At 41.9% G+C, this 23,833-nt stretch overlaps 1 protein-coding gene across 3 annotated transcripts; it reads right to left on the bottom strand.

Moving 5' to 3' along the window:
* Positions 1-7,188: 7,188 nt before the first annotated feature.
* Positions 7,189-23,422, bottom strand: acox3 (acyl-CoA oxidase 3, pristanoyl). Of its 3 annotated transcripts, XM_076087127.1 has the most exons (19): positions 23,266-23,422; positions 22,530-22,708; positions 21,847-21,944; positions 21,601-21,736; positions 20,836-20,910; positions 20,660-20,749; positions 20,438-20,581; positions 19,472-19,560; positions 17,498-17,594; positions 15,170-15,352; positions 14,893-15,015; positions 14,665-14,785; positions 14,469-14,591; positions 13,582-13,695; positions 13,327-13,442; positions 10,816-10,990; positions 10,662-10,729; positions 10,410-10,496; positions 7,189-8,107 (listed from the first exon to the last, which is right to left on the bottom strand). In XM_076087127.1, the coding sequence occupies exons 2-19, from the start codon at positions 22,647-22,649 to the stop codon at positions 7,988-7,990; spliced, it is 2,079 nt and encodes a 692-aa protein (XP_075943242.1). In that variant the 5' UTR covers positions 22,650-22,708; positions 23,266-23,422; the 3' UTR covers positions 7,189-7,987. The 3 variants fall into 3 exon arrangements, with proteins under 3 accessions (XP_075943242.1, XP_075943243.1, XP_075943244.1); XM_076087128.1 differs by lacking the exons at positions 7,189-8,107; positions 10,410-10,496; positions 10,662-10,729; positions 10,816-10,990 and adding an exon at positions 11,478-12,772; XM_076087129.1 differs by lacking the exons at positions 7,189-8,107; positions 10,410-10,496; positions 10,662-10,729; positions 10,816-10,990 and adding an exon at positions 11,478-12,751.
* Between the last annotated feature and the right edge of the window lie 411 nt (positions 23,423-23,833).

The raw sequence follows: 23,833 nt of genomic DNA, 5'->3' as shown, positions 1-23,833 counted from the left end.
TTCAGACAGAATCAATCTTTCCTGCAGCTCTCGACAGGTCATGACTTTATTTAACACAGTGGGCAGTCTCGCACAGCGACGTGGCCAACATTTTCTGTTTCATTGTAAAAGTAAAAAGACCAACTTTTGAACTTAATATGTTAGAACTGTCTTTGTTATTCTAAATGTCTAATGTAGTACATTAATACCTTTTATGTAGGAATCCTAAATATATTCAGTATATTTCCCGATCAACTGGCATTGGGTTTGAGTGTCAAAACACAACATTTCACAAAAAAATGCAATATTTTAGGAAACAAAACAACATTTCAGGAAACGACATTTCACAAAACAGAACAACATTTCAACAACATTGAATTGAAGAAGTTCAACATGTTTCACACATTGGGTTGTCTGGTGGTTCGATTCCCGCCTCCTCCTCCAGTCCATGTCTACGTGTCCTTGAGCAAACGTTGAACTGCAAACTGCTCGTTCAGTGGACATGTGTTCGGATACGTGTGGGTGTGAATGTTTAGTTAAGTCCTGATGGGTAGGGCATAATATAAAAAATATAGTATGGCCTGAAAATATCATAAAGAATTTCACTGTATAGTATACCATAAAAGTTTTGTATAAACATCATTTAGTGTGCCATAAAAAATGATGTCATAGTAGTACAGCTCAAGCTCTCTCTGCATGCTCCTTCCACCATCAACAAACCATCAACAAACCATGTTCAAATTGCAAGCTGTGTCAGAGTCCTGCTTTTGGGTCTTAAAAAATGTTTACATAACGAGTATGTGATCAAATGAATAATATAGTATATATGTATAGTATAGTCATAACATAGCACTGTCGCCTCACTGCAAGAGGAGCCAGGCTTCGGGTAGACGGGCCTTCTGTGTGGAGTTTGCATGTTCTTCCTGTGGCAGCGTGGGTTCTCTCCGGGTTCCTCCCACAGTCCAAAGACATGCAGCTTAGGTTAGTTGATGATTCTAAATTGCCTGTAGGTGACGTGAGCATGAATGGTTGTCTGTCTCAGCCTTGCGATAGTCTTGCAACCTGTCATATGTCATAGCCATATTTTAAGCCATAAAGAAGTGATATAAGGAGAAATGAAAAATATATTTTTTTAAATCTCAAGGTATTGTAAGGGGCTGAGGTCCAGGGTAATTAGAGGCGTATACATTCCAGCCAGAAGGCTCCACCCACTCCTTCAGGAGAGCTTTGGGATGAGGTGTGGGAAGGAACACACCTGGAGCTGATCTCCTCGTCAGGGAGATGAATAAAGGTGACGCAGGAAAGCTGATCAGAGAGAGCATGCGGAGAGCATGCTGCGGGAGGAGCAGGGTCGTGCGCCTTCCTAAGGTCTCCGATTGGAGAGGATTGAGACCGGTAGGCCGGCTAGCGGCCCGGCTGAAACAGTTTAGTTTTGTGCTAGAGCTCTTGACTGAGCTAGGTTTTTCAGTTTTTGTGTTACTTGGAGTTTATTTCATTAAAGATCCTGAAAACTGCAGAACTGACTCTGCCTCTAAATGCTGTGCTGGCACTATTTCCTGTGTCCTCCGTACAATCCTGTTACAGCATGCAATGAAAATGTCATAGTATAGAACTCTGCTTTGGTTTTGTAGACGTCAAAGACATTTTCTCTACCATACAGAAATGAGTGTATGTAATTAGTGTGTTTTGGTATTTGAATTATAATGACATTATTCTCAGACTTGCCACAGTTGCTGGTTTGTGCCAGTGCTGCTCTTCCTCTGTAGAGCTGAGTACCAAGGGCCAGACCTCGGAGCCTTCAAACATAATTACGGCCCTGCTCTTACTGAAATATTACAGATATCATTGGCAAGAGATAAGAAAAGCATAAATTGTAAATCAGAGCATTGAAATTAACTTTTACAGCTGCAGTATATGTATAGTACAGAACTCTCATCTGAAGTGTGTCCTGCAGAAGGCCGTACAACTGGGAGAAACTCACAGTATGATTTATTAGAGTGGAGTAACACTGACCTATATCCTGGATAGAGTTGTGTTGCAGATGACTGGCACAGAGTCAGAATGCAAGAACAGCAAGGATGTCGAGACAAAGCAGCAACTTGTTGAGGCAATGAAGGCCAACCAACTAATCAATTCCCAAGATGTTTGGTTGGTATAGATCTTACTTCTACCGTTCCATTCTGTAGTATAGTATGCTGTTGGCCCACAAACCTCACACTGAGTTAGTTTTTCGGAGCAAGAGAAGGCAGTTGTGAGTGTTTGTGTGTTGGCAGTTGACGCAAGGAGTTAAGATATTTACAACTAAGCCTAAATGGTAAATTAACTTGTACTTGTATAGCTCTTTTCTAGTCTTCCGAACACTCAAAGCGCTTCAACACTACATGTCATCATTCATCATTGATACACCGATGACCGTCTATCATTCAAGGTGCCACCTGTTCATCAGGACCAGCTAACATTCATACTCGCAGGATCAGTAATCTCTTTTAAATCACTTCTTAAAACCTATTTTTACAGACTGGCTTTTATGTGATGTCGTCGCTTTACTGCTTTATTTTTATTCGATTTTACTACATTTCTTTTACAAAATTTCTTTTATTTTGTTATTTATTTCTTAGTGTATTTTTATCGTATTGACTGTTTTTCTTTCGTTTCATCTATTGTAAAGTTTTACCCGGGTTTAACTCTTACCTTTTCATGCTTTGTTGAGCTTTCTGTTTTATTGCCTCGCTTTTGCTGCTTTGTCTGTCAAAGCAATTTGTAAACTCTGTTTTTAAAGGTGCTATATCAATTATTATTATTATTATTATCCTCTTATTGAAGGACGACCCGCTCTCTCACTGAGCCACCAACAAACAGTCACAATGATCTCAACTTTGGCGGCGGTCACTGAGGTTGTTAAAAAGCTCCAGGTTTGAGGGAACCTCTGGTCATGGGAATTTGCCCATCCAGTCCCATACCTTTTTATTTGGAGGTGTGTGATCGTGTCCCACTGGGAACCGCGCAAATACGGGTAGCCTGTGATACTCTATCCAGTTCTTGTATAACCAAAAAAACATTTTCTTTGTGGGTGTTTGCCTCGGTTGTTCCTCTTATGAATATCATTGGGAGAATCCCCAGATGCACCTGAGGAGTGGCGAGCATAAACTGTGACCTCCAGTGTGCACCAGGACAGTTTGCAACCAGATGTGATGATGCGCATCTCAAAGTCATCTCAAAGTCTACGAGTAAAAACGGAGTGGTGTGGACAGGGCCTCAGGCCGTATTTGCTACGTTTACACTGAGCGGCCACACTGCGCCGGAGTTTTGGAGCACCCTAAACGGAGGAATCTGAAAACTCCGCCGAGGTTGGAGGTATTTGAGAACTCCGGGGTTGCGTTTGCGTGTGGACGGTCGGATACGGATGTGCATAGAAAAAATTACGCCCACACCCGTGTTCGCTACTGGATTGGTTCTTGGCAACCATGACGTCTCCGTCCCTGATTCGTCACACTCACTATCCCGTACCCGGAAGAAAACAAACTGGGCTACCAGCGATTCATTTCAACATGGATAACTAATTGCAAGCGTTGCTGCTAGCACAACAGCTACATGATGTTGCTGCTAGCACAACAGCTAGCAGCAGCTAGCAGCTGTTGTGCAGTAAAAGTCTGCATTTCTGTGGAGGAAGCAGCTGTTATTGGAGTGATTAGCGAGCGGCGTGACCGGCATCAGCCCTATGGAGCAGCTCGTTGTTTTTAGATTCTAATGAGAAGACACGCTGCACTAACATTTTACTTCTTCCGTTTGGTAGCCTTGAGAGACCTTAGTCTGTAAGTATGTATTTATGAAGCATGAAAAGATGTACGTAGATATATTCTATTCGCGTGTTTAGTATAACATTTGTGTTGTATTAAATGCTAATCGCTAATCGGAATAGCTTAGAAGCTAGCTAGGCGGACATGTTACATGCTGGCTATATCATGGATTGTTGTTTTGTATTCATGTAATGTGTATAGGCACAGTTTGTAAAGCCATATTTCATATTGTGTTCCCACAGTTTTCCAAATAAGAAAGATTCACACTGAAGTCTTGAAACTCTTCTATGGATTCCATGGTCTTTATTTCACGGATCTACTGTTAGCGATCTGCTAAGCTTTCCTGCACGAATCAAGAGCAGAATAGATTGAGAGACGTGTGTTGACCACATTTATGGACCCATATTCTAGTAAACGTTTACGTGTAAGCGTTGATTTTAAAGTAAATTTGATGTGAGCGAGAGAGATATACCCGCAGCGCTGTAATGCTAATCGCGGTTAGCATTTCTCCATTGGCGGTAATGTTAAAATTAGCTTAGAAGCTAGCTAGGCGGACATGATGTTCAGAGCTACTAGTGAGAACAGACATCAACAACACGGAGGAAACGAGTGAGAGACCACATTGATGGACCCATAATCTAGTAAACGTTTAGTGTAAGTGTTGATGTTAAAGTAAATTTGGAGAGAGAGAGAGAGAGACCCGCAGCGCTATAACTACGTCTGAAAAATAAAACTTTCCACGAACTGTCTGTTTGAGTTTATAGAGGGAGATTTTAGAGGAAGATCTTAAGTATCAAATACAACCTTTCATTATTAAAGACTACTTTATTACTCTGTCGTATTTTTTGTTTTTAACTAAGCAAGCAATCCACTTCCTGTTTACACCGTCGCGCATGCCCAGTGTACGTTAATGGTCACGTGCTGTCCGCCTTCGAAGGCTGCCGTGTGGACGCAGATCAACTCGAGAATGATGCTGAAACTCCCGTGTGGACGGAGATCGTTTCTATTTGACAAATCTGCATCCAAGGAGAAACGGAGTAGTGTGGACAGGGCATGAGGCCATGGTACTCAATCGGAAGAAGGTGGATTGGTGAAATGACTTTCCTTTGCAGGGTGTCTGAGCTCAAGCGTAGGGTCAGGGGCTCGGACATCCGAAAAAGGGATCTGTTGCTCTTTTGCACTGGCAGGAATTGGTAGAGATGATTCAGGCATCTGATCAACATGCCTCCTGGACACCTCCCTGTGGAGGTATTCTGGGTATGTGCAACTATAGGACCCAGAACATGCTGAGGAGATTATATCCCATCTGGCCCAAAGACACCTCAGGATACCCTAGAAGGAGCTGGATGAATTGGGACATTTGGGCTACCTTGCAAGTCTAAAAGTCTATTTCTGCCGTCTCCCTAGCAGTAAAGACCATCCTTGTTTCCATGAGCAAACGTCCTGTAATTAGAGACCACATTATTCAGCTGGGTCTAAAAACACAGTTTCAAACATTGACGATAACCTCAATATGGGGAAAGCAGACATGGTTGTGCTGACTTGTTCTGTGGTAGGTTCAAACGGGTATTATGTGGCGATACAGTGGCTATAAATGTCACCAGCCAGAGAAATTAATGAGTGCTGGCCCATGAGACCATGATAACAGGCTTTCACATTGGCTGCCAGTGGCTCAGATTCATGTGAGCCCAGCAATCGGCCTCCGTTTTAAAAACAGCTGGGTACCAATAAATATATGAAGTAAACTGATAATTTGTCTCTTCTCGTCTGCATAAAAAGAAAGTCACTCACACATGGGAAACAGTGAAAACATCTACGATCTATAAAAACATGAACAAGAGGGCTGGAAGTGTCAATTGTTGGGTTTTCTAACTGTGCATATGTTGACATCCAGCTGACCACACTGACTCAGTGGGTGTTAATATAGGCATGCTATTGTATTGCTGGTTGGTGATGAATCTCAAGTCTGTTTTCATTTATTGACTCTGTTGGTGAAAGTGTGAAAACAAATCCGTGGAATGCTTTCTGTGACTCCTATTGAAGTCGATGTTGGACAGCTGTGCAAATCCAACCAAAGTGCAGGAAACTAAAATCTGTCCAATATGTTTAAAGGCAACTGGTTTTTGTTACTCCCATATGTAGACCAGCTTTTATGGTACAGTGTTGATGAACTGTGCTTTGTAGAGCTCCATCTGCTGCTATGCCGCAATGAGAGCCACAAAACCATGGACTTTGTCCTAAAATCTGTCATGTGGGGGAAGCACCCAAAGTTTGCTGATGAAATAGCTGAAGTGGTTCAGTTTGGATCCATTTGTCCAAACGACAGGATGACAATTTGTGAAATACTTGGGCCAGTTTTTTAAGAGTTGCCTTTGTTAGGGGTCTAATAAATATGTCAATGAGTCTGTGTAAATACAGCCGAAACACTCCAAAAGTGAATTGGTTCTTCCTTGGCCCCCATGCTTCACCCTTCCACCAAGTTTCATGAAAATCGGGCCAGTATTTTGTCCGCAAGACAAAAAAACAAACCAAACCGAAAACATAACCTTGGTAAAAGCAATCCAAACTCACATGTCCCACAATAAACATGATGGGGAAACGAGCTGCATGTTTTATGTTATTGGCCCTAAACCAGTTTTAAGTAAATAACCTTCCTTTTACACCTCTTATCAAATTGACTAAAAAGGTAATAATAATTATCTTTTATAAGGCATAATATAAGGCTCTGAAAGAAGGGGCCGCACCAATAACTGAAAGTGTGTGGGTGAGACTATTGGCATTAAATAATCTGATACGAATCACATTGTTGGCTGCGACTCTTACAACGCATCATTCCTCGTTTTGCAATGCGGAGTCTGTTAACATCTATTCATCGCTCTGGTGTTGCGGGTTAATTGGAGAGCTGCCAAGAGCTGAATAAACCTCGCTGCTGTTGCCCCAAAATCTGGGGCTCAAAGGTGAGATTTTAAGTGATCCATCTTAAAGTCATTGACAAAATCTGTCTTCAATTATCACTTCATATATTTGTATTTCTGAGTCCTTTTACATTTGGCAAAATGCCTTTACACCCCCCCCCTTTCCATGCAACATCTTAATTTATGCTAGCTGTCACGAGCGAACATGTAATTTAGCATTTGGGTTTGTGGGCAGACCTCTGGTGCTATAAATGATGAAGGTTTTGGGTCTCTAAAGAGTTTGACAGAGGAATGGTGTTTATGTGCGGTCTTCCAATGAATCAGCAACACAACTTAATGTGAGATTTAACTTTTTACGACATCCATGTCTGTTAATTGTCTGTTAATTGTTCATATTCCCTGTTGATTTTTGAAACATAGCATTATGAATGCTGCATCGTTTGGTCCTTTAAACCGAGTCGTTGAGATTTCACTGGAGCACAACAAACACTACACAGCTCCATCAGTCATTTTATTAAACATATTTAATCTGCATAGTGTTCAATATCAAAAAAATGTAATTTTGCATCTACAGATGAACACAATGTTTAGATTACATCATTTCATTCAATATGAAATCAAATTAAAATATACATAAATATCCTGGGAATGGCATTATTGCTGTGTTAAGGACAGAAACGTGGAAAAGTGATTATTCACATGTAGAATTCACATAATCACAGTTTACGTCCAACAGAACAGATGATCGGTAATGTTAGTGATTGACTTTCTTGACACACAAATATTAATCCATGAAGTGTGGCCTCCAACTGAAAACCCAAAGTCTCCCCTTCTCCTTTGTACTGACAGAACAATGTGTCAAATGATTTGAAAATGTCTTATCGGAATTCTTTAATCACCAAAAGTTTGTTTAGTAGCTCATTCAAAAGCATTACTTCATTTCATTAAACCAGTTTAAAATGGAGATTTCTCTGTTAAAATGTTCTAAAAATGCTGAATTAGAATAATGCTAATTAAAATCCATAAACACTACTAGCATCAGCATCATAAAACTCAAATGAGTTGAGTCTGTCCTTTAACTTTCTTAGAGGAAATTGATTATTTTGCTCAAAAACTGGTTTAAATGTAATCTTTTTTATTTATTTAATTTTTATTTTTTTTACTTCAAAGTTTGGTTCAACGTGATTTAAAGTGCTGTCTTGATTTTATCTGCTGCAGGAGTTAGAATCTCTTTCAGGGCAGCACACATTTTCAACTTCAGACTCTCCAGACAGTAGTCGTAGTCCTGAGTGGATTCTAGAGTTTTGGACGGAGGGATCCGACCAGGGGCTTGTCTGAGCAGAACTCTTTCCACCAGGAAGGCCGTTCCAGCACCTGGCTGCCCTGCATCACTGTCGCCCACAGGTTCCTGTAAAGCTACGTGAAGGAGAAACAAGGAGAGAAGGTTCTTATCTCTGATAAATGTCCTGATCCAAACATCTCAGCAGAAGAACTCTGGAACTGGAACCATTTTCCTAATCCACCTTTCTAACAGGACTGATGGGTGTTGTTGAACACATAAGGGGATTGTAGTGTGGGTGGACATCTGTTTCAGACCTTGTCTTGATCTGATAGAGTACCCTCCCTGTTTAATCTGAGCCGCCATCATCACTTCCTGTCTAACCAGACATGCAATTAAAGCGCCTTTTGGATCCGCATTAACCACAAGAGGCACCGCGGTCATCTCAAGGACACTGTCAACACACTACTAGCCCCTTCCACATGTCAGACAAACAACCCAAACAGATTTGATGAATTATGGCTCGGAGACTCGCTATGTTATTTGTACCGGACCGCAGCTGAACAAGAAGTTGGTTTGTGTGGTTACATTTCAATTAATCCAGAGATTCACAGCAGGACGCCCGGCTGAGTAACTCTGACTTCACGCTGTTTATCTCTTGGGATTAACGTGATGGTGTTTCTGATCATTACATTGTTATAAGTTTACAGGAAGACATGACACATGACCATGGCCGGGAGCTGGGCTATGTGTAATTGGATTTCCCCCTATGCTGTTGGGAAGCAACTAGATTTAATTAAGATTTATCATGACTCATATCCAAAGCAATCTGCATTATTAAGTCAGCAGCTACCTTAAGGCCTCAGACACCCAGAGGCATCATGTTAATTGTGCAACAGTTGGTTTCTGGTAACAGCTTTAAATTAAAGAAACAGGTTGCTCAAATCAAGCAACCAGATTATTTCTCGCCAAAAACTACATTTGAACAAGATTCGATTCAAACATCATGATAATTAAAAAGTGAGACTCAAACCTTATGCTGCCTAGTGATGTTTGTTCTACTTAGTTCTGCTTCATATGTGACCTACCCATAATGAAGACCCTCGCACACATGCAGAAATGTTTTTCAAAGGAAGATGAAGTAGAAAGTAATACAGCAGAGACAGAAAGGAAGTCAGTGCTATTAAACTATAAACTGTGTCAAACTAGCCAAATATTACAGATGAAACATCTAGAAACCAATTTCTCTATAAAAATAAACGTGAGCGACCCTGAGGCTGAGGAACAGAATACACAGCGGGTCTTCATCCCTCAGGAAAAACAAACCTCAGTTGAGCCTTTTGTGTGAACAAGGAAGTGCAGAGCAGGTCACCGTCAACAACGGTCAACGACAATTCATGAGCAAACTCATCGCTGTATATGTTTTCCTGGAAGAGGGAGAGATAGCAGCCAAAGCTCTGCTGTCCTCTTCCAGTAATGTGACCTAACCTGAGTGACTTAGTGTCTCAGAGTGGGTCAGTGTGTGTGTGTGTGTGTGGGGGGGGGGGGGGGGGGGCTGTGACTGAGTCACTGTGGTGGGTGTTAACAGCTTATTATCTCTCTCTATAATATTCATCTTACCAATGAAGAAATGTGTAGCGGAAGATAAATACATATTTTTAGAGTGACAAGTTCATTTTTCTAATACAACAGTATTTAGAGCCTTCACCATACCTACAATAAAAATACAATCATTTAATATAAACGTGTCTGTAATAATCATATGAAAAAAAAATAGAATAAATTCCATTATCGGAAACATAATAATTTTATTTAATCGGACAATAATATTCTCAGCAATGCGACTTTTGTCATCAAATATAAAGTCTGCACGCTCCTAGACTACATGCCTAGGTGGTCTGGCTGATCAGGTCCCGGTCACAGTGGGACCTGATCAGCCAGACCACATGCCGAGGTGGTCTGGCTTGTATCAAGTTCAGATCTCAGTCTCGGAGTTCTGTTAAATTACTGCTGATGAAAAACAAACATTTCCTGATTTTGCTATATTAACACAAAAGCCTTTAAATAACAAAATAATAGGCTACTTTTATTGTGGAGAATTTATAGAAAAGCGTTTATCAGCGAATTAGCGGCTATTTTTTAATAAAACAAGACTACTCATACTGCAGGGAGGAAGAGGAAGGAGCAAAAATAACTTTTATCGTGAAGAATTCTTAGAAAGTGAAATGGTTTTATCCACCGTCTTACGGCAGCTCCTTTAACCACAAAATAGATGCTGTGGACACACAGGCACCCTCTCACCTGTCAAAGCTCTCAAAATGTCATGGTATGACAATTCTTCCATTATTTATGCTCACGACTTTAAATACCGAGCTATAATCAGGCTTAATGTCTAATATAATATAATTAGGCTTAATGTGTGTGTGTGTGTGTCTTTACCTGTCCATCAGCATTGCCTATGGGCGAGTGGAGAATGAAATCAGAAGGCGCAAACACATCCACCAATGCTACGGCATCATCCTTCAGCTGGAGGAGACAGAGCAGTTTAGGTTGAGCTGAATGTCGGGTAGAGGAGCAGAATCTACCAGAGCCATAACTTTACAAAGGTAGGAAGTATAGAAGGACACAAGAAAGAGGCCAAATAACAACACACACCATGAAACAGTATAAGAGGATGGAGTGTTTCTGTACCTGGGTGCAGAGAGTGAGAATGGCCATCTGGACCAACTCTGAGGGCTTCCTTCCACTCAAGTACTCACCTGTACGGGAACAAGACTACGTTACAAATATCAATGCAATGTGTTATCTAGATGGATGCACGCGGTGTGTGGAGTACAGTACGCACCCTGGTAAAGTGTGGCCATGTGGCTGCTGAGGCTCCACAGCCCATACAGGGCGCACAGCTTGCTCAATACAGGTCTGAGACCAGCAGGTGTGTCCTCATCAGTGGTCAGATCATGAAACCTCTGGAGGCAGTTGTGTTCTATGTAGGCGATGGCCAGGGAACGGCAGTAGTAAACCTACACACACACACACACACACACACACACACACACACACACACACACACACACACACACACACACACACACACACACACACACACACACACACACACACACACACACACACACACACACACACACACACACACACACACACACACACACACACACACACACACACACACACACACAGAGACAGAGAGACAGAGAGAGAATATTTGAAGCTGTTGCCAGCACAGAGGCATAAAAACATGCAATATTGTTGTTTTTGCATTTCTGCTTTCAGAAACCTTAAACCGTATTCCACAAGCCAAAGATCTATGGGATAAACCATAGACTGTACATAAGAGGTGGACGTAGCATCCTGACGTTACCCATTGGTTTGTGGACTGCTGTTTTGAAGCCTCAAATTCGACATTTTGGCCATCACCATCTTGTTTCTTTTGCAACCAGCGACCATATTTGGACTGTGGAGGAGTGACAGAGACGCCGTGTACGGCTCTGGTAAAGACCTGTCAATCACTGTGTAGCCCCGCCCTAAAGCATCCGCTGCTTTATGGTCTGTTTGACTCTAATGGACCATCATTTACTAAATGAACATCATGCTGTATTGAAGAAGACTTGAAACTAGAGATTGAGACCATAAACTCATGTTTACAATGTTTACTGAGGTAATAAATCAAGAGAGAAGTAGAGTCATTTTCTCATAGACTTCTATACAACCAGAGGAGTCGCCCCCTGATGGACATTAGAGAGAATGCAGGTTTAAGGCACTTCCGCATTAGCTTCACTTTTCAGAACAAGAGGTTGCCACCTGGGATAAACATCCCCAGTCAGAAAAAGCTGCTCTAATGGCACGCTAGAATGAGCGAAAGGAGTTTACAGTTCAGGTTACAGCGAAAATATTGGAAAGTTGAATCAGAAGAAAACGTGGGTCGATATCATGGATGAGAGAAACAGTTAGGTTGACGATCCAATTAACAGTTCAGTGAAGCAGGACACACAGCGACAAGAAGTGGCTAACGGGGAAGTTGCGTAATTTGTACTTTTGTAGTGGTTCTTAACCCTCGACATATGATACGCACGATTGCGTAGTAAAGTTTCTACTGTGCTGGTAAAAGCCCTCAAGGAGAGATAGCACTGAGTTACAGAAGCTAGTGGAACAGCAGCTAACAGGTGGCGTCAGGACTTTAGCATGTAAGCTACCGGATCCTTCCCCTCCCTCTGCTTCCTGTCTTGGTCCTGAGGCTGCTTTCACACAAAGTCACCTGAATGGCAAAACAGGAAAACTTCTGGTATTCCACCGTGGGAGCATAATTCCGAGATAGCTACTGTCACTGCTAGTGTTGTTTTCACACAAATTAGATAGCTCCAATTAGCTACTTTTTACTAAAGATATATTAACAAGGGAAACTAGATACAAACAAAACAGTTAATAGCTGCTTTTTAATCTGAATAAAGATTAAAAAGATTATAAAGTAAGATTATTTTTTGGGTCTTTTGCCTTTAATGTAAAGGAATAAGAGAATATATTACAAATTTCTGGTATTTGCGCTGTGAACGACATGACCGGACCGTATATTATTTGACAACAACCAAGTGTTTTTAAATGTACTACTTTATTTTGTGCAAATATAATCACCCTGTACATTCATCTTTACCGTCTTACACTTGGTGTGCACGTGTGCAGTTGTTCCAACATACTGAATGCTTAACTCTAGAAACTGTTACATTTCTACAATGAACATTAAAGCATGAGCGCGCGTCATATTAATGCTAACCAAAACAAGTCAATGACTGAATTCACACACACACACACACACACACACACACACACACACACACACACACACACACACACACACACACACACACACACACACACACACACACACACACACACACACACACACACACACACACACACACACACACACACACACACACACACACAGTCTGACACTGTGACCTCCAGCCTGCAGCATATTCATTTGTGACATAATAACGCAAACTAGATGAAACTCTCCCGTTTAGCTCAACACCATTTATTCTGTTTCTGATCAGCTGGTCTGGAGACATGAAACATTGTGTCTTATCTTCTCATAATTCCTGAAAACTAGTAGATTTGAAAGAAGGGACAGTGGAAATGAATAAATACACATGAGATAATAAAGAACCAAATCATCCAAAAAGGTGTTTGTATATATAAAATGTCTTCACAGCTTGATAACAATGCTCCGGGGAGAAGACAGCATGCGTCCCGTGTTAAACTCTGCAGCCATCAAGGACTCCTAACAAACATCGGAAGCGATGGACAACCCAAAGGAAGGAGGGAGGTGTGAGGGTCTTACCTGGCTGTTGTTGCGGGCCTCAAAATCATCCTTCCCCGAGGCCCTCTGTTGTTCGAGCCTCCCCCGGCTCTCTTCCAGCAGGAAACACACCAGCCACTTATAAGCTGCCAGTGGCACTGATGTGACAAAAAAACAGTATATTCACAAGGTTAAACTGAGAACCCACTGTATCTGCGATATTTAGATAACTGGTTGAGGTAGATTTAGAAACCCTGTTGACTTCAGGGAATAACCCCTTCTGAATTCTAGGAGTACCTGCAGAATCCATGCACTCCTCCATTGTTCTTGCCGTGAACTTGCTTTCCAGGATCGTGTGGGAATCATCCAGGAAATCCACAGTGTGGAGAGGAGACTCAATCCGCACACCGTCTGAAAGCAGACAACACAGCAGCTGAGTCTTCAGAGCTCAGTCAGGAAACTATGGCAGGCCACATTCGGAGAACAGACAAGAGTACCAAACTGGCAGCAAACAGTCATTTTACCATGAAGAACACAGGAGTTGCTGGTCTACCGCTGCCTGTATTATTGTGTCTTTAAGGGATTGTTTAGAAACTCGCACAGTAAGACAAACCAAACCGAAGCAGCGATACAGCAGAAGTCCAGTGTTCTGTGAGGTAGAATGACGCGTTTCTATTCTAAGCAGTCTGGTGGCTTGAAAGAGACATTATAGATGAAGATAACAGCTTCACCTACCGTCTTAAAAGGGCTGTCTGAGAGCAAGATAAAGCAGAGAAAGTATTTTAAATATAGCGTACGCTTAAACCGATATTGACTGATTTTTAGGCATCTGAAATAGATGTAGCTGCCGTCTGTCCGTAGCAGTACATTGCTTTGCTCCCATGCTGGTACTCCAAACTCCATCTAGTGTAGTATTACACTGACCATGTAGAAGTACAACCACACAACATTCAAACTATCCCTTTAACAGGCGCATCAGCACTAGCAACGGGAGATAATCATGTCAATATCATTGATAAGTGAGGTACCCCTTATGACCAATAAGTGATCACCATTCAACCCTTGAACAGAACTCAATTTTAAGATGATACTTTTTGAAGGAATTTTGGTGTCAGCTACGGCTCTACATCTCTCCAACTGACACTAAAGGCTTGTAAGAATCCCTCAGTGTACGGTGGACTGACCGCGGTGTTTAGCATGGAGCCAGCTGAGCAGGTAGTTGCTGGTCTGTTGCAGCAACACATTGTTGTCTCCTTCATATGTGCAGTTTGGATCGTTGTCATTACGCAGATCACCCAGCCGGTTCACTGAAAGAGAGAGACGGTAGTTAGGTCTCTGAGCGTGTGTGTGTGCGTGTGTGCGTGCGTGTTATAGACTGACTGGCCAGGTATCCGTGTCCACCGCACGCCTCCCTGCACTCCTGGATCCCCCTCTGAGCGGTCCACGAGCCCAGTGGTTTACTGGAGCAGCCTATGGCATGGATCTCCCTGCCCATCTCTGCCTATACACACACACACACACACACACACACACACACATCAGACCATAGTTCATACAGAGGGACATCTCTGGATATGGACACACACATTGCACCTCATCTTAACTCACCTGTCTTTCACTCTTGTCCCTCATCATCTGTCCAAGCTGAAACTCAGCGAAGTTCATGAAGATGGATTTGGAGAAGTGTTCAAGAGCATATGCTGCTGCTAGGTACGGGATCAGACGCCATTGCTGAAAAAATAAAGAAATAAAAAGAAGTGTCACACTCAAAACTGAGGGATGTACATAAGTAACATAGATTTAGATACCTTTTGTAACTTTGACACGGTACTCTCTACTTTGATAAGGTACAGTTGCATTCAAATCCACTCCCTCGCATCCTGACCTGTAACTGGTACTCCAGAACAGGAATCTCCTCCGTGTCTTTGGGTCCAAACTGTCTCCTGGTGGCTGAGAAGCGGATGGCGACAATCAGAGCCAGCTTCAGGTTGACCAGAGCCATCCTGGTGATGGACACCCTGCCCCCTGACAGGGCACCAAGAGACTCCCCAAAGCGCTTGTTGGGGTCCTGAAGAAGAGACAAGATACGACGTAGAGACATGAGGAACAACAGAATAAAAGAGAAAAATTCAATATTTACAATTTCCCTTGGGTTTTATCACAAGCCTACAAGATTTTGGTGACAACAAAATGACTGTTGCTCTTTCGCCTGTCCAACAGCGTTTCCATGTCCAGGTGTGCCACGGTGTTACTCAAATGATGTTGTCTTTGTTTACTCAGCCTGGTGGGATGTTCCCTTCCCTGGGATGCAGGCAATCCCTGAAATGTTCAAGAACATTCCCTGCATGCGCTTATGTGTGAACAGAAGCAGGGAACGACATTCAAGATAATCTGTACAGTCTCAATTTAATACCGATCCCTCAATATGATCTTTATAAGTAAACATTTCTAAATGGTTATTCCCAATGCTCATCATCGGTGCCACCGGGTCGGATTCTGTGCACTATCAGATTATGTTCAGCTCTAAGAGAGCTGGCTGACCAACTTGTCTAGCTTGGTGGTGCAAGCCTCTGGCCTGTCCTTGCTATTCACTCCTCTCATGAGGTACCAGAGGAATCGTCCATGACTGTTGTCATTACCAGCATCTTCTCACAACGTTCATGTGGGAGCTCATTAAATCACTGCAGCAGTGAAAGAGCAGCCATAATGTGAAGACAGCGTTTGACTGCCCAAAGGTCAAAGGTTGTCTACTTCATTCGTTTATGCACATCTGTGCCTGCATGCGTTTGCAAAAAGAAGTAATTGGGATTTGCGAAATAAGCATTGTAGAAAATGCATGCGTATTAGAGTTTTTTTAACTTCTGATTATTGCAATTCTGTAGTTCATCAATCCCAAAATCTACATACAGAATAGTTGCAGTAAAATCCTTGTCTCTCCATAACAGATCCCCCCACTCCCACAGCTTCCTCCCAAGATGAAATAAACATATAATGACCTCATTTATAGGGACACAAATGAGAACAGAAGTTAATTAACAAAAGAAAAAAGCGTTTCACTCGTACTTGGACTGCTTCAATGTTTTTAGTTTTATGTGTGCAGGTCTCCATCTCTGAGACTTCTGCCTTGGCTGAGCCGGCCAGCTGTGGCTCAGGCTGTAACGTTGGGTGCATTTTAATGAACAGGTATCAGCTGAAATGAAGCCAAACCAAATCGCATCCTTTCTTCACTTCACTATGTTTTGTCCACCTCAGTCTGCTAGTTCTTCAGCAGTGCTCTCCTTCGCTAAGGCCCGACACTCATTAACTGGCTTTTTTGGTCAGCCAGTCCTCCAAATCCTCCCAGAATGCAGAGTATATTCAATGGTAAAAGAGATGGGACAGGTTGCAGTTATTGTTATTAACATTTTATCTTAAGTCTTGGCAGTTCATCGGATGCAATGCTTCAAGTAGAGAGATTTCCCATTACATAGCACACATGTGTTGTTCCAGATAGAGGCTTGTTGTGGGGAGAATAATGCGTCTATGAGTTTCAAGCATAACAGTACTTTGACAAATTTCCCCTTGGGGATGAATAAAGTATATTTCTATTCTTCTTGTTCCTGAAATAAGTTTCATTGTCTATTTCTCAACCTAAATAAAAACAAAACCTCTTTCTGAACAAACCTCTGAGGAGAAGAAACCAAATATCATTTTATTCAGCAAGAAAAGATTTTTAGCCCTCTTTGTATTCTTGATCTATTTCTGATATCTTAATGTCATTTTGTGAATTTTCAGTTGCATATCTTTAGTTTAGTTGTGAAAGAGTCTTTGGTTGCTTTCCATACTGCATCCAGGTGATGCCTCCTCACACACTGCCTGATGAGCTGGCAGCTTCATCCTTCTTCTCTCCTCCCGATGCCTTAAACTGAGTAATCTCTAATCTTTCCATTCCGGAAATATTCTGTAAGAGAAGCTCCTGATATTCTGCCTGAGGTTTTCTCCAGCACTTCCACTTCATTCTCTCTCGTCTTGCTGTAAGCGTCCGCGGCATCGCTACCTCAGCCTCAAGCATGTGTAATTAACGTGCCTGTTGGGTTCGTGTCCTCTCTGCAAAGCAAGCCGGTGTCTTTGCTCGGCAACAGATCATTTGCCAGGGAATAAACACTTAAACTACCGTTAAAAGGCTTGGAACCTTTACAGAGTTTCTTTAGCCACCAGTGGACATCTTACTAACCTTGAACGGTGTAACGTAGCGGCCATCAGGAGTAACATCTCCAGTCTTGTTCAGCAGATTCTCCCGAGGGACCCTCACATTATGAAACAAAGCAAACCTGAAGGGAAGAAGATGGAAAGGCCTTTGGTTAAAAACATACTGATAATATGTGCGTAACACCAAAGCAGGAGATACATTGACATTATAGTGGTTCTGCATTTCTAAAGCAAACTTATTAAGGCAAATTTTCTCTGCTGCCGTACCACCAGACAACAGCGCAGCTTCTTTCCTCAGGCAGTAAAACTCATCCTCATGTGTAGTTTAAGGGACTACAACCTGCATTTCATTGTGCAACCCTTTGCAGAACGACAGTAAATAAACCTTGAAGTGTGTCAGTGTTATAATAGTACTTTGCTACTGAACGCTGTTGGCCCAAAACACTGAAATGAAGCAGGACACCTAACCAAAGTTAAAAGACAGCCAGGGACTAAGGGAATAAAACAGTTACAATTTCATCCTCAATGTCACAACCTGGTAAAGCTGCTGTGACCTTTGACAGGATCTGATAGGACAGGGCTGGAAACCTCTTTAAACCTTCAAGTAGCAGAACACAACTCATAGCCCACTTTGTGTGTCTACGCATCAGCAGACAAAGCCCAGGTGCACACTAAAGGAGATACATATTTCAAAAAGCTTCAAATTGCAATTCACCTCGAGGACAACATTAGGGACCATAATGTTACATCTTTATTTACAGGAACAGGTAACTGACCATTATCAGCATTGAGCAAAATGTAATAATAATAATTGTATTTCTTTAGCAATATTCAGAAGTTCTTTACACAAAACGACCCAAGAATATATAGAACTACAACAGAAGACGTTCAAATTATATCAAAAAAATAATTATATTCATCTTCTGATTTATTGCCTGACAAAGTATCAGTAGAAGAACAAGTGCTGAGGTTTAATACCAGCCTCATTTACTGTGACTTTTCAAGAAGCTTGACCCAATAGATATGACTTCCCCACACTGTATAAGACCGTTTGATGAGATATAATGGAGCAAACTGCTTTTCTGCATGTTTTAGTAGCTGTCTCAAATGTGTCCTGCAGTGACCTTCCTCTGCTTTAAACTTTGAATGTAGCTCCACCTAGCTGCTTCACTGAGGTACTGACCAGGGGAAGGGGAGGGGCGTGTGTAGGATGGATAAAACCACAGCACTTAATTATAACAGAATAAACAAACAATCCTCAGCACCTCAGAGCTCAACAATAAGGATTGCCTGCTTGGGGGCAAGTAAAACACCAACTCGGGTAAATCTAGCAACTCACCTGCCCAGAATGAACTGAGGAGTGAGCCTTCTCTTACATTGGATAGTTGTTTTACCACTGTACAGCCCTTTGGTGAACTTCACTGTATTTTTAAATGTGCTCTATCGATAAACTAAATATGAAACTTAAGCAATCTCTTCTCTTATGTATTGTGGAGTTTGCTGCACTTTTGAGAGCAAAGCTGTTAAAATATGACAATTAACTGAAGTCTTTGTTATCACTTTGGGCAAGAAGATTTCTGACCCACTTGTCTGATGGTATTGTTTTTCTGTTTGTTACCTAGTTAGTGTAGGGGTTTATTTTGGCCTTGGACACTCACTCCACTTCAGCGATTGTATTTGTTTTATTTCTGTTAATCAATTTTCTGTCAGTAAATGTTTAGCGTTACTTTTAAAGTGTTCCAGCAACCTACTCTTTATTTTGGTTCCATTTTTGTAAATGTTTTGTGTTAACGCGTTATGTTAGTCCTTGTGTTCCCTTGGACATAACACATAGGCTGTAACAGTGTCCGATAAGCACACGTTAAAAAGACAATATATAAGACTATATGTTGGGCTATGGAGTCAGACAGGATAATGATCAACACCTAAATCATTGTGCAAGCCACTTAAGAAGGACTGTGTTGGTGAGGTCCCGATGTTTCCCTCTGCGCTCACCTACCCGTTATCCAGTCCGTTCTGGCCCAGCTTCTTGCCCATGTCTCCAACCAGCACACCAGGCAGAGCGAGCAGGGTCTTGGGATCTCTCACCTGCAGTACAACGGTTAAGTATGGTGAAGTCAGTCTGTACAAAAATAAATTCAAATTGTTGTGTAGGGCGCATGATTAATGCTCAAGTAGAACTCTTGTGTCCGGACTATTTCAGAATCAGAATCAGAACCGTTTATTGCCATGGTATGTTGAACATACAAGGAATTTGACATGACGGGAGGTGCATAACATTTAACAATCAACAGTGCAAAGTAGAAACATATTAAATTTACATATAAAGTAAAGTAAAGTTAGAAGAGAGAAAGCTAAACTGAAGCTAAAGTAACAGTTGAATGATTCAAAGACTGTCGCGCATACGAGTGTCATTTCATGGGGTAACAGTTGTTTAGATTATTATCAGTTATTAATCCCATGAACAGAGATCATTTCAGCAAAAGAGGAGCTCATTATGTGAATGGAGCCTCTATGTAAAACAGTGATGTCCACCCCAATACGACTTCTGGCGGCTGAGCAGCCATCTATTTAAAATTGGTCAAAATCTTTTTTTAAAGGCATCGAAATTCTTTGCATTTCACCTTTGAACCAGGTCTGAGTATCACAGCAGCTCTCAAACTGGATCAATAATTGTAACTCGACTTAAAACTTCAGCTGATTTGTTACATCAAATGTCATTTCATTACTTTGAAACACTTCACCTGCTTTCAGCGATCACACTTTATCTAACAAGTCCAGAAATGGTCGACTTCTCTGGATACTTTTTTGTACAAAGTATTTTTCCCCATTGTCACACTGCACTGCCCTCGCAGACTTGGGTAACACTGTTTTATAATCTGCAGCTGTGTGACGTCACATCAGATTAGATTCTGATAATAACCAGCTGTAACTTGTTGAAGGAGTCGAAGGTCAAGAGTCTTACCGGCACAATGAAGGAGTGTAGGCCGTGGTGCACCTGGTCCGGGGTGTAGAGCTGAGCGAACACCATGGCGTGGGTCGCGGTCTTGCCCAGGTTCCCCACCCAGAACTTAGCGGCCTCAAAGTCCGGAGAGTTGATCACAAACTCCTGCAGAGGAGAAAGTTAAAGCTCGACTGCAACCGGGGATGCAGCCGGACATTTAGGAATGTGTGCGCGTGTGCTGACCTGGGTGGCGTGGTCATACGTTGCCGTGGTCCTCATGGCTCTGGTGTTGCTGCCATGGCTCAGCTCAGTCAGTGCAAAGCAACCATATGTCTACAAACATACGTGATGATGATGAATGTCACCTGAGTGAGATTAGGTGGAGCTATTGGCGGAGCAAAGCTGTGCGGGACTCTTACCGTCATGTCTTCGGTACTTTCGACATACTTGCGGTGTCTTCCCGATCCTGTGTTGGCAATAATCGCTCCAAACATCTGAAACAGAAGATGATGTTAGCATCTGTTACTGGGATGAGATGGTGACTATGAAAAGGGAAGGAAAAAAATACTCTGACAATGCTAGCAGTGAAGTGAACCTGTAATGCTCGTTACACACCAAAAAAGAAGAAAATGGACAGTCAACTTAAATATTCACAGATTTAGGAGTCAACAGCTATGCTAGCAGCTCTGTGACACTAACATGCTAATGTTTAGTGGACGATTTTTCCATTTCCCATCTTAATTTTGCTAGCATTAATTGTACTAAAACCTGGTTAAGTAGCTTTAAAGGTGAGATGGATTATTTATAAAGGCAATTACAACCAGTTTTGTTGTTTCAGTTAGAGGATGAGGGTTCTGAAAAGTTAAGCCAATGAGGAAGTGCCCTAAACTTGCATTCTTTCTTCCGGCCATCAGGGGGCGACTCCTCTGGTTGTATAGAAGTCTATGAGAAAATGACTCTACTTCTCTCTTGATTTATTCCCTCAGTAAACATTGTAAACATGAGTTTATAGTCTCAATCTCTAGTTTCAAGTCTTCTTCAATACAGCATGATGTTCATTTAGTAAATGATGGTCCATTTAGAGTCAAACAGACCATAAAGCAGGGGATGCTTTAGGGCGGGGATACACGGTGATTGACAGGTTGTTTGCTCATTTTTCACACCTCAAAAAAATGCAAACTCACCCCTTTGTTGAGGAAGTACTTGGCCGACATGGCCCAGTCATACATGCCCAGACAATCACTGAGAGCCACAGTCTTCCAGGGGTTCGCCATCACCTCGTCTCTTGTCAGGAAATCGTAGCGGAAGAGCTGCTTCACCCTGCGGATGTTTAATCAGAATCTTTTTATCCCCGTGTACATTATATAGAAGAAGATTCGATATATAACAGAGGATGTTGCTGGTGGTAAAATGTTACTGTATGATGATACCTGAGGAAGGTCCGCTCTCTCATTTTCTCTAGAGGGACGTCTTCCCCGGGCTGACGTGCAAACAGAGGGTCATCCTCAAGTGTCTTTAACACGCGTTGCTGCAGCACAGAGAAGGAGAGAAATGTACAGGATATGTGTCGAGGAACATTTAGATGAATTCGGGCACCAAAAATGTGCTCGTTAGTAAAAGTTAAGGTGCTTGTCAGGAACATCACATTACTTACGTACGTAACTTAAGTTACGTAACCAACGTACTTATTTCAACCCAGGCCCTGAACTGAACAAAGTATTGTTGTTACCTCGACCTTGTTCAGAAGTGGTTCTGTTTAGATTAGTTAACCGCGTGTTGGTGTCTAACCTGCTGCAGTGTCTTTTTTATTAAAATACTACCAGTGGGGGTCTTAACAGCAGGGCTTTAATGAACTACATTAAACCAGAGGCAGGAGCAGCTTGGCGACAGTGCGTGCCACATCACCGCGGGTTTGATTTCCAGCCTCGGGACCTTTGGTCGCATGTCTTACCCCTCCTCTCCCTCTCTCCATTTACAGCCTCTCTACACTGTCATCTGTAAATGCCCCTCCAAAAGAAATCTAAAAAAAGACATTTGCATAACTATGTAACTTAATGACAAAGAAACTGCAGCTATAGTCCCAACACAGAGAGCATTTGATGCTGACAGCTACCTTGAATGCCAGGATGTCCTCTCCATCTAAGAAGAGGAGCATGTCCTTCCAGCTGAAAGAGGCTTTTTTCCTGTAGAGATCCAGCGGGCCACTGGGGAGGTCGGCCACCTCATGATCCATCGTCTGGTGTTCAGACCGAAGCGGTTCACTATGCAGGGCCGCGAGGCACTTTGCTCTCTCTGGGAAGAAATCAGATGAGAGCAGTGGTGGAAGAAGAATTCAGATCCGTTAGTTAAGTACCCGTACAACACAGTCTTTTAATAACTTTAATTTAGTTTGAGAATGTGGGCGTCTCCGTGACAACATTTAGTTGCAACAAGACCTTTAGTAATATAGCTGATAATATGGGGAATATTACCTTTATGAATGCGTTTAATCCGTCAAGTTATTAAACAGAAATTCTGGGTAAGACATGAAAAGTCTGTGCAGACAGGTTGTTGTGTCCCAGTGAGATAAACTCACAGAGATTATAAACTCTCACTGCAGTGACACGTCTTTTCTTTCCACTAACGTTACGTTACACACTGTTCATATGAACGTAACGTTAGCTAAAGCGCTAATGTTCCGATAGAAGAAGAATTGACGTCTTTATAAACAGTTAGCGGTTGTGTTATGTAGTAGCTTTAAATAAACTCTAAACACTAACGTTACACGGTCATTTAACGTTATATCAGCAGTTAAAGTGTGTTTTTATTAAAATGTCAGCTAAAAAAAAACTAATTCCGTTGAGTCTTACCTTATAGTTCAGTGTCAACTTTCCCTGTTAATACCGCCTGTCAAAATATACCCGAGTCCAGGTTTCGTAACTGTGCCAGAGGTGCCTCCTCTTATCTTATCTTCTTCTTCTTCTTCATCTGTGGTGTTTAACTGCAGCTTGCATCCTATTGGTCGCACTACTGCCATCTTCCGGTTTCAGTCAGTTCCTTTGTTGTCCCACCTACTAAACGTTCCCCATTGGTCCCGTTTCTCGCGAGAAGTTGCTGAAGCACCTTCTCCTCAGATGACTTGAGCCCCACTCCAGTACATTCCTCTCATCCGTATATCATACATCTATTGTTCTTTCTTGCTTAATTCTATAAACATAAATGTAAGTTTACAAGCTAAAGACCTATTTTGAGTTTGAACTGTATATAAACTATTAAATGCTGTACCAACAAGGCCATAACAACATGCATTCCATGTCTGTGATATACGTATGTAATTACGCAATTAGAATTTAGTGTCCCCTTTTTTCTCTTTCTTTATATTATTTTTATTTTGATTTATTATGCTTTTATTTCTATCTCTCTTATCCTCTGCGGTTG

The sequence above is a fragment of the Anarhichas minor genome, unplaced genomic scaffold (genome assembly GCF_050575085.1).
Source record: "Anarhichas minor isolate MPS153535 unplaced genomic scaffold, ASM5057508v1 ptg000009l, whole genome shotgun sequence".
Taxonomy (NCBI): domain Eukaryota; kingdom Metazoa; phylum Chordata; class Actinopteri; order Perciformes; family Anarhichadidae; genus Anarhichas; species Anarhichas minor.
The sequence above is the reverse complement of the archived record's forward strand: the minus strand, read 5'-3'. Positions and strand labels throughout refer to the sequence as shown.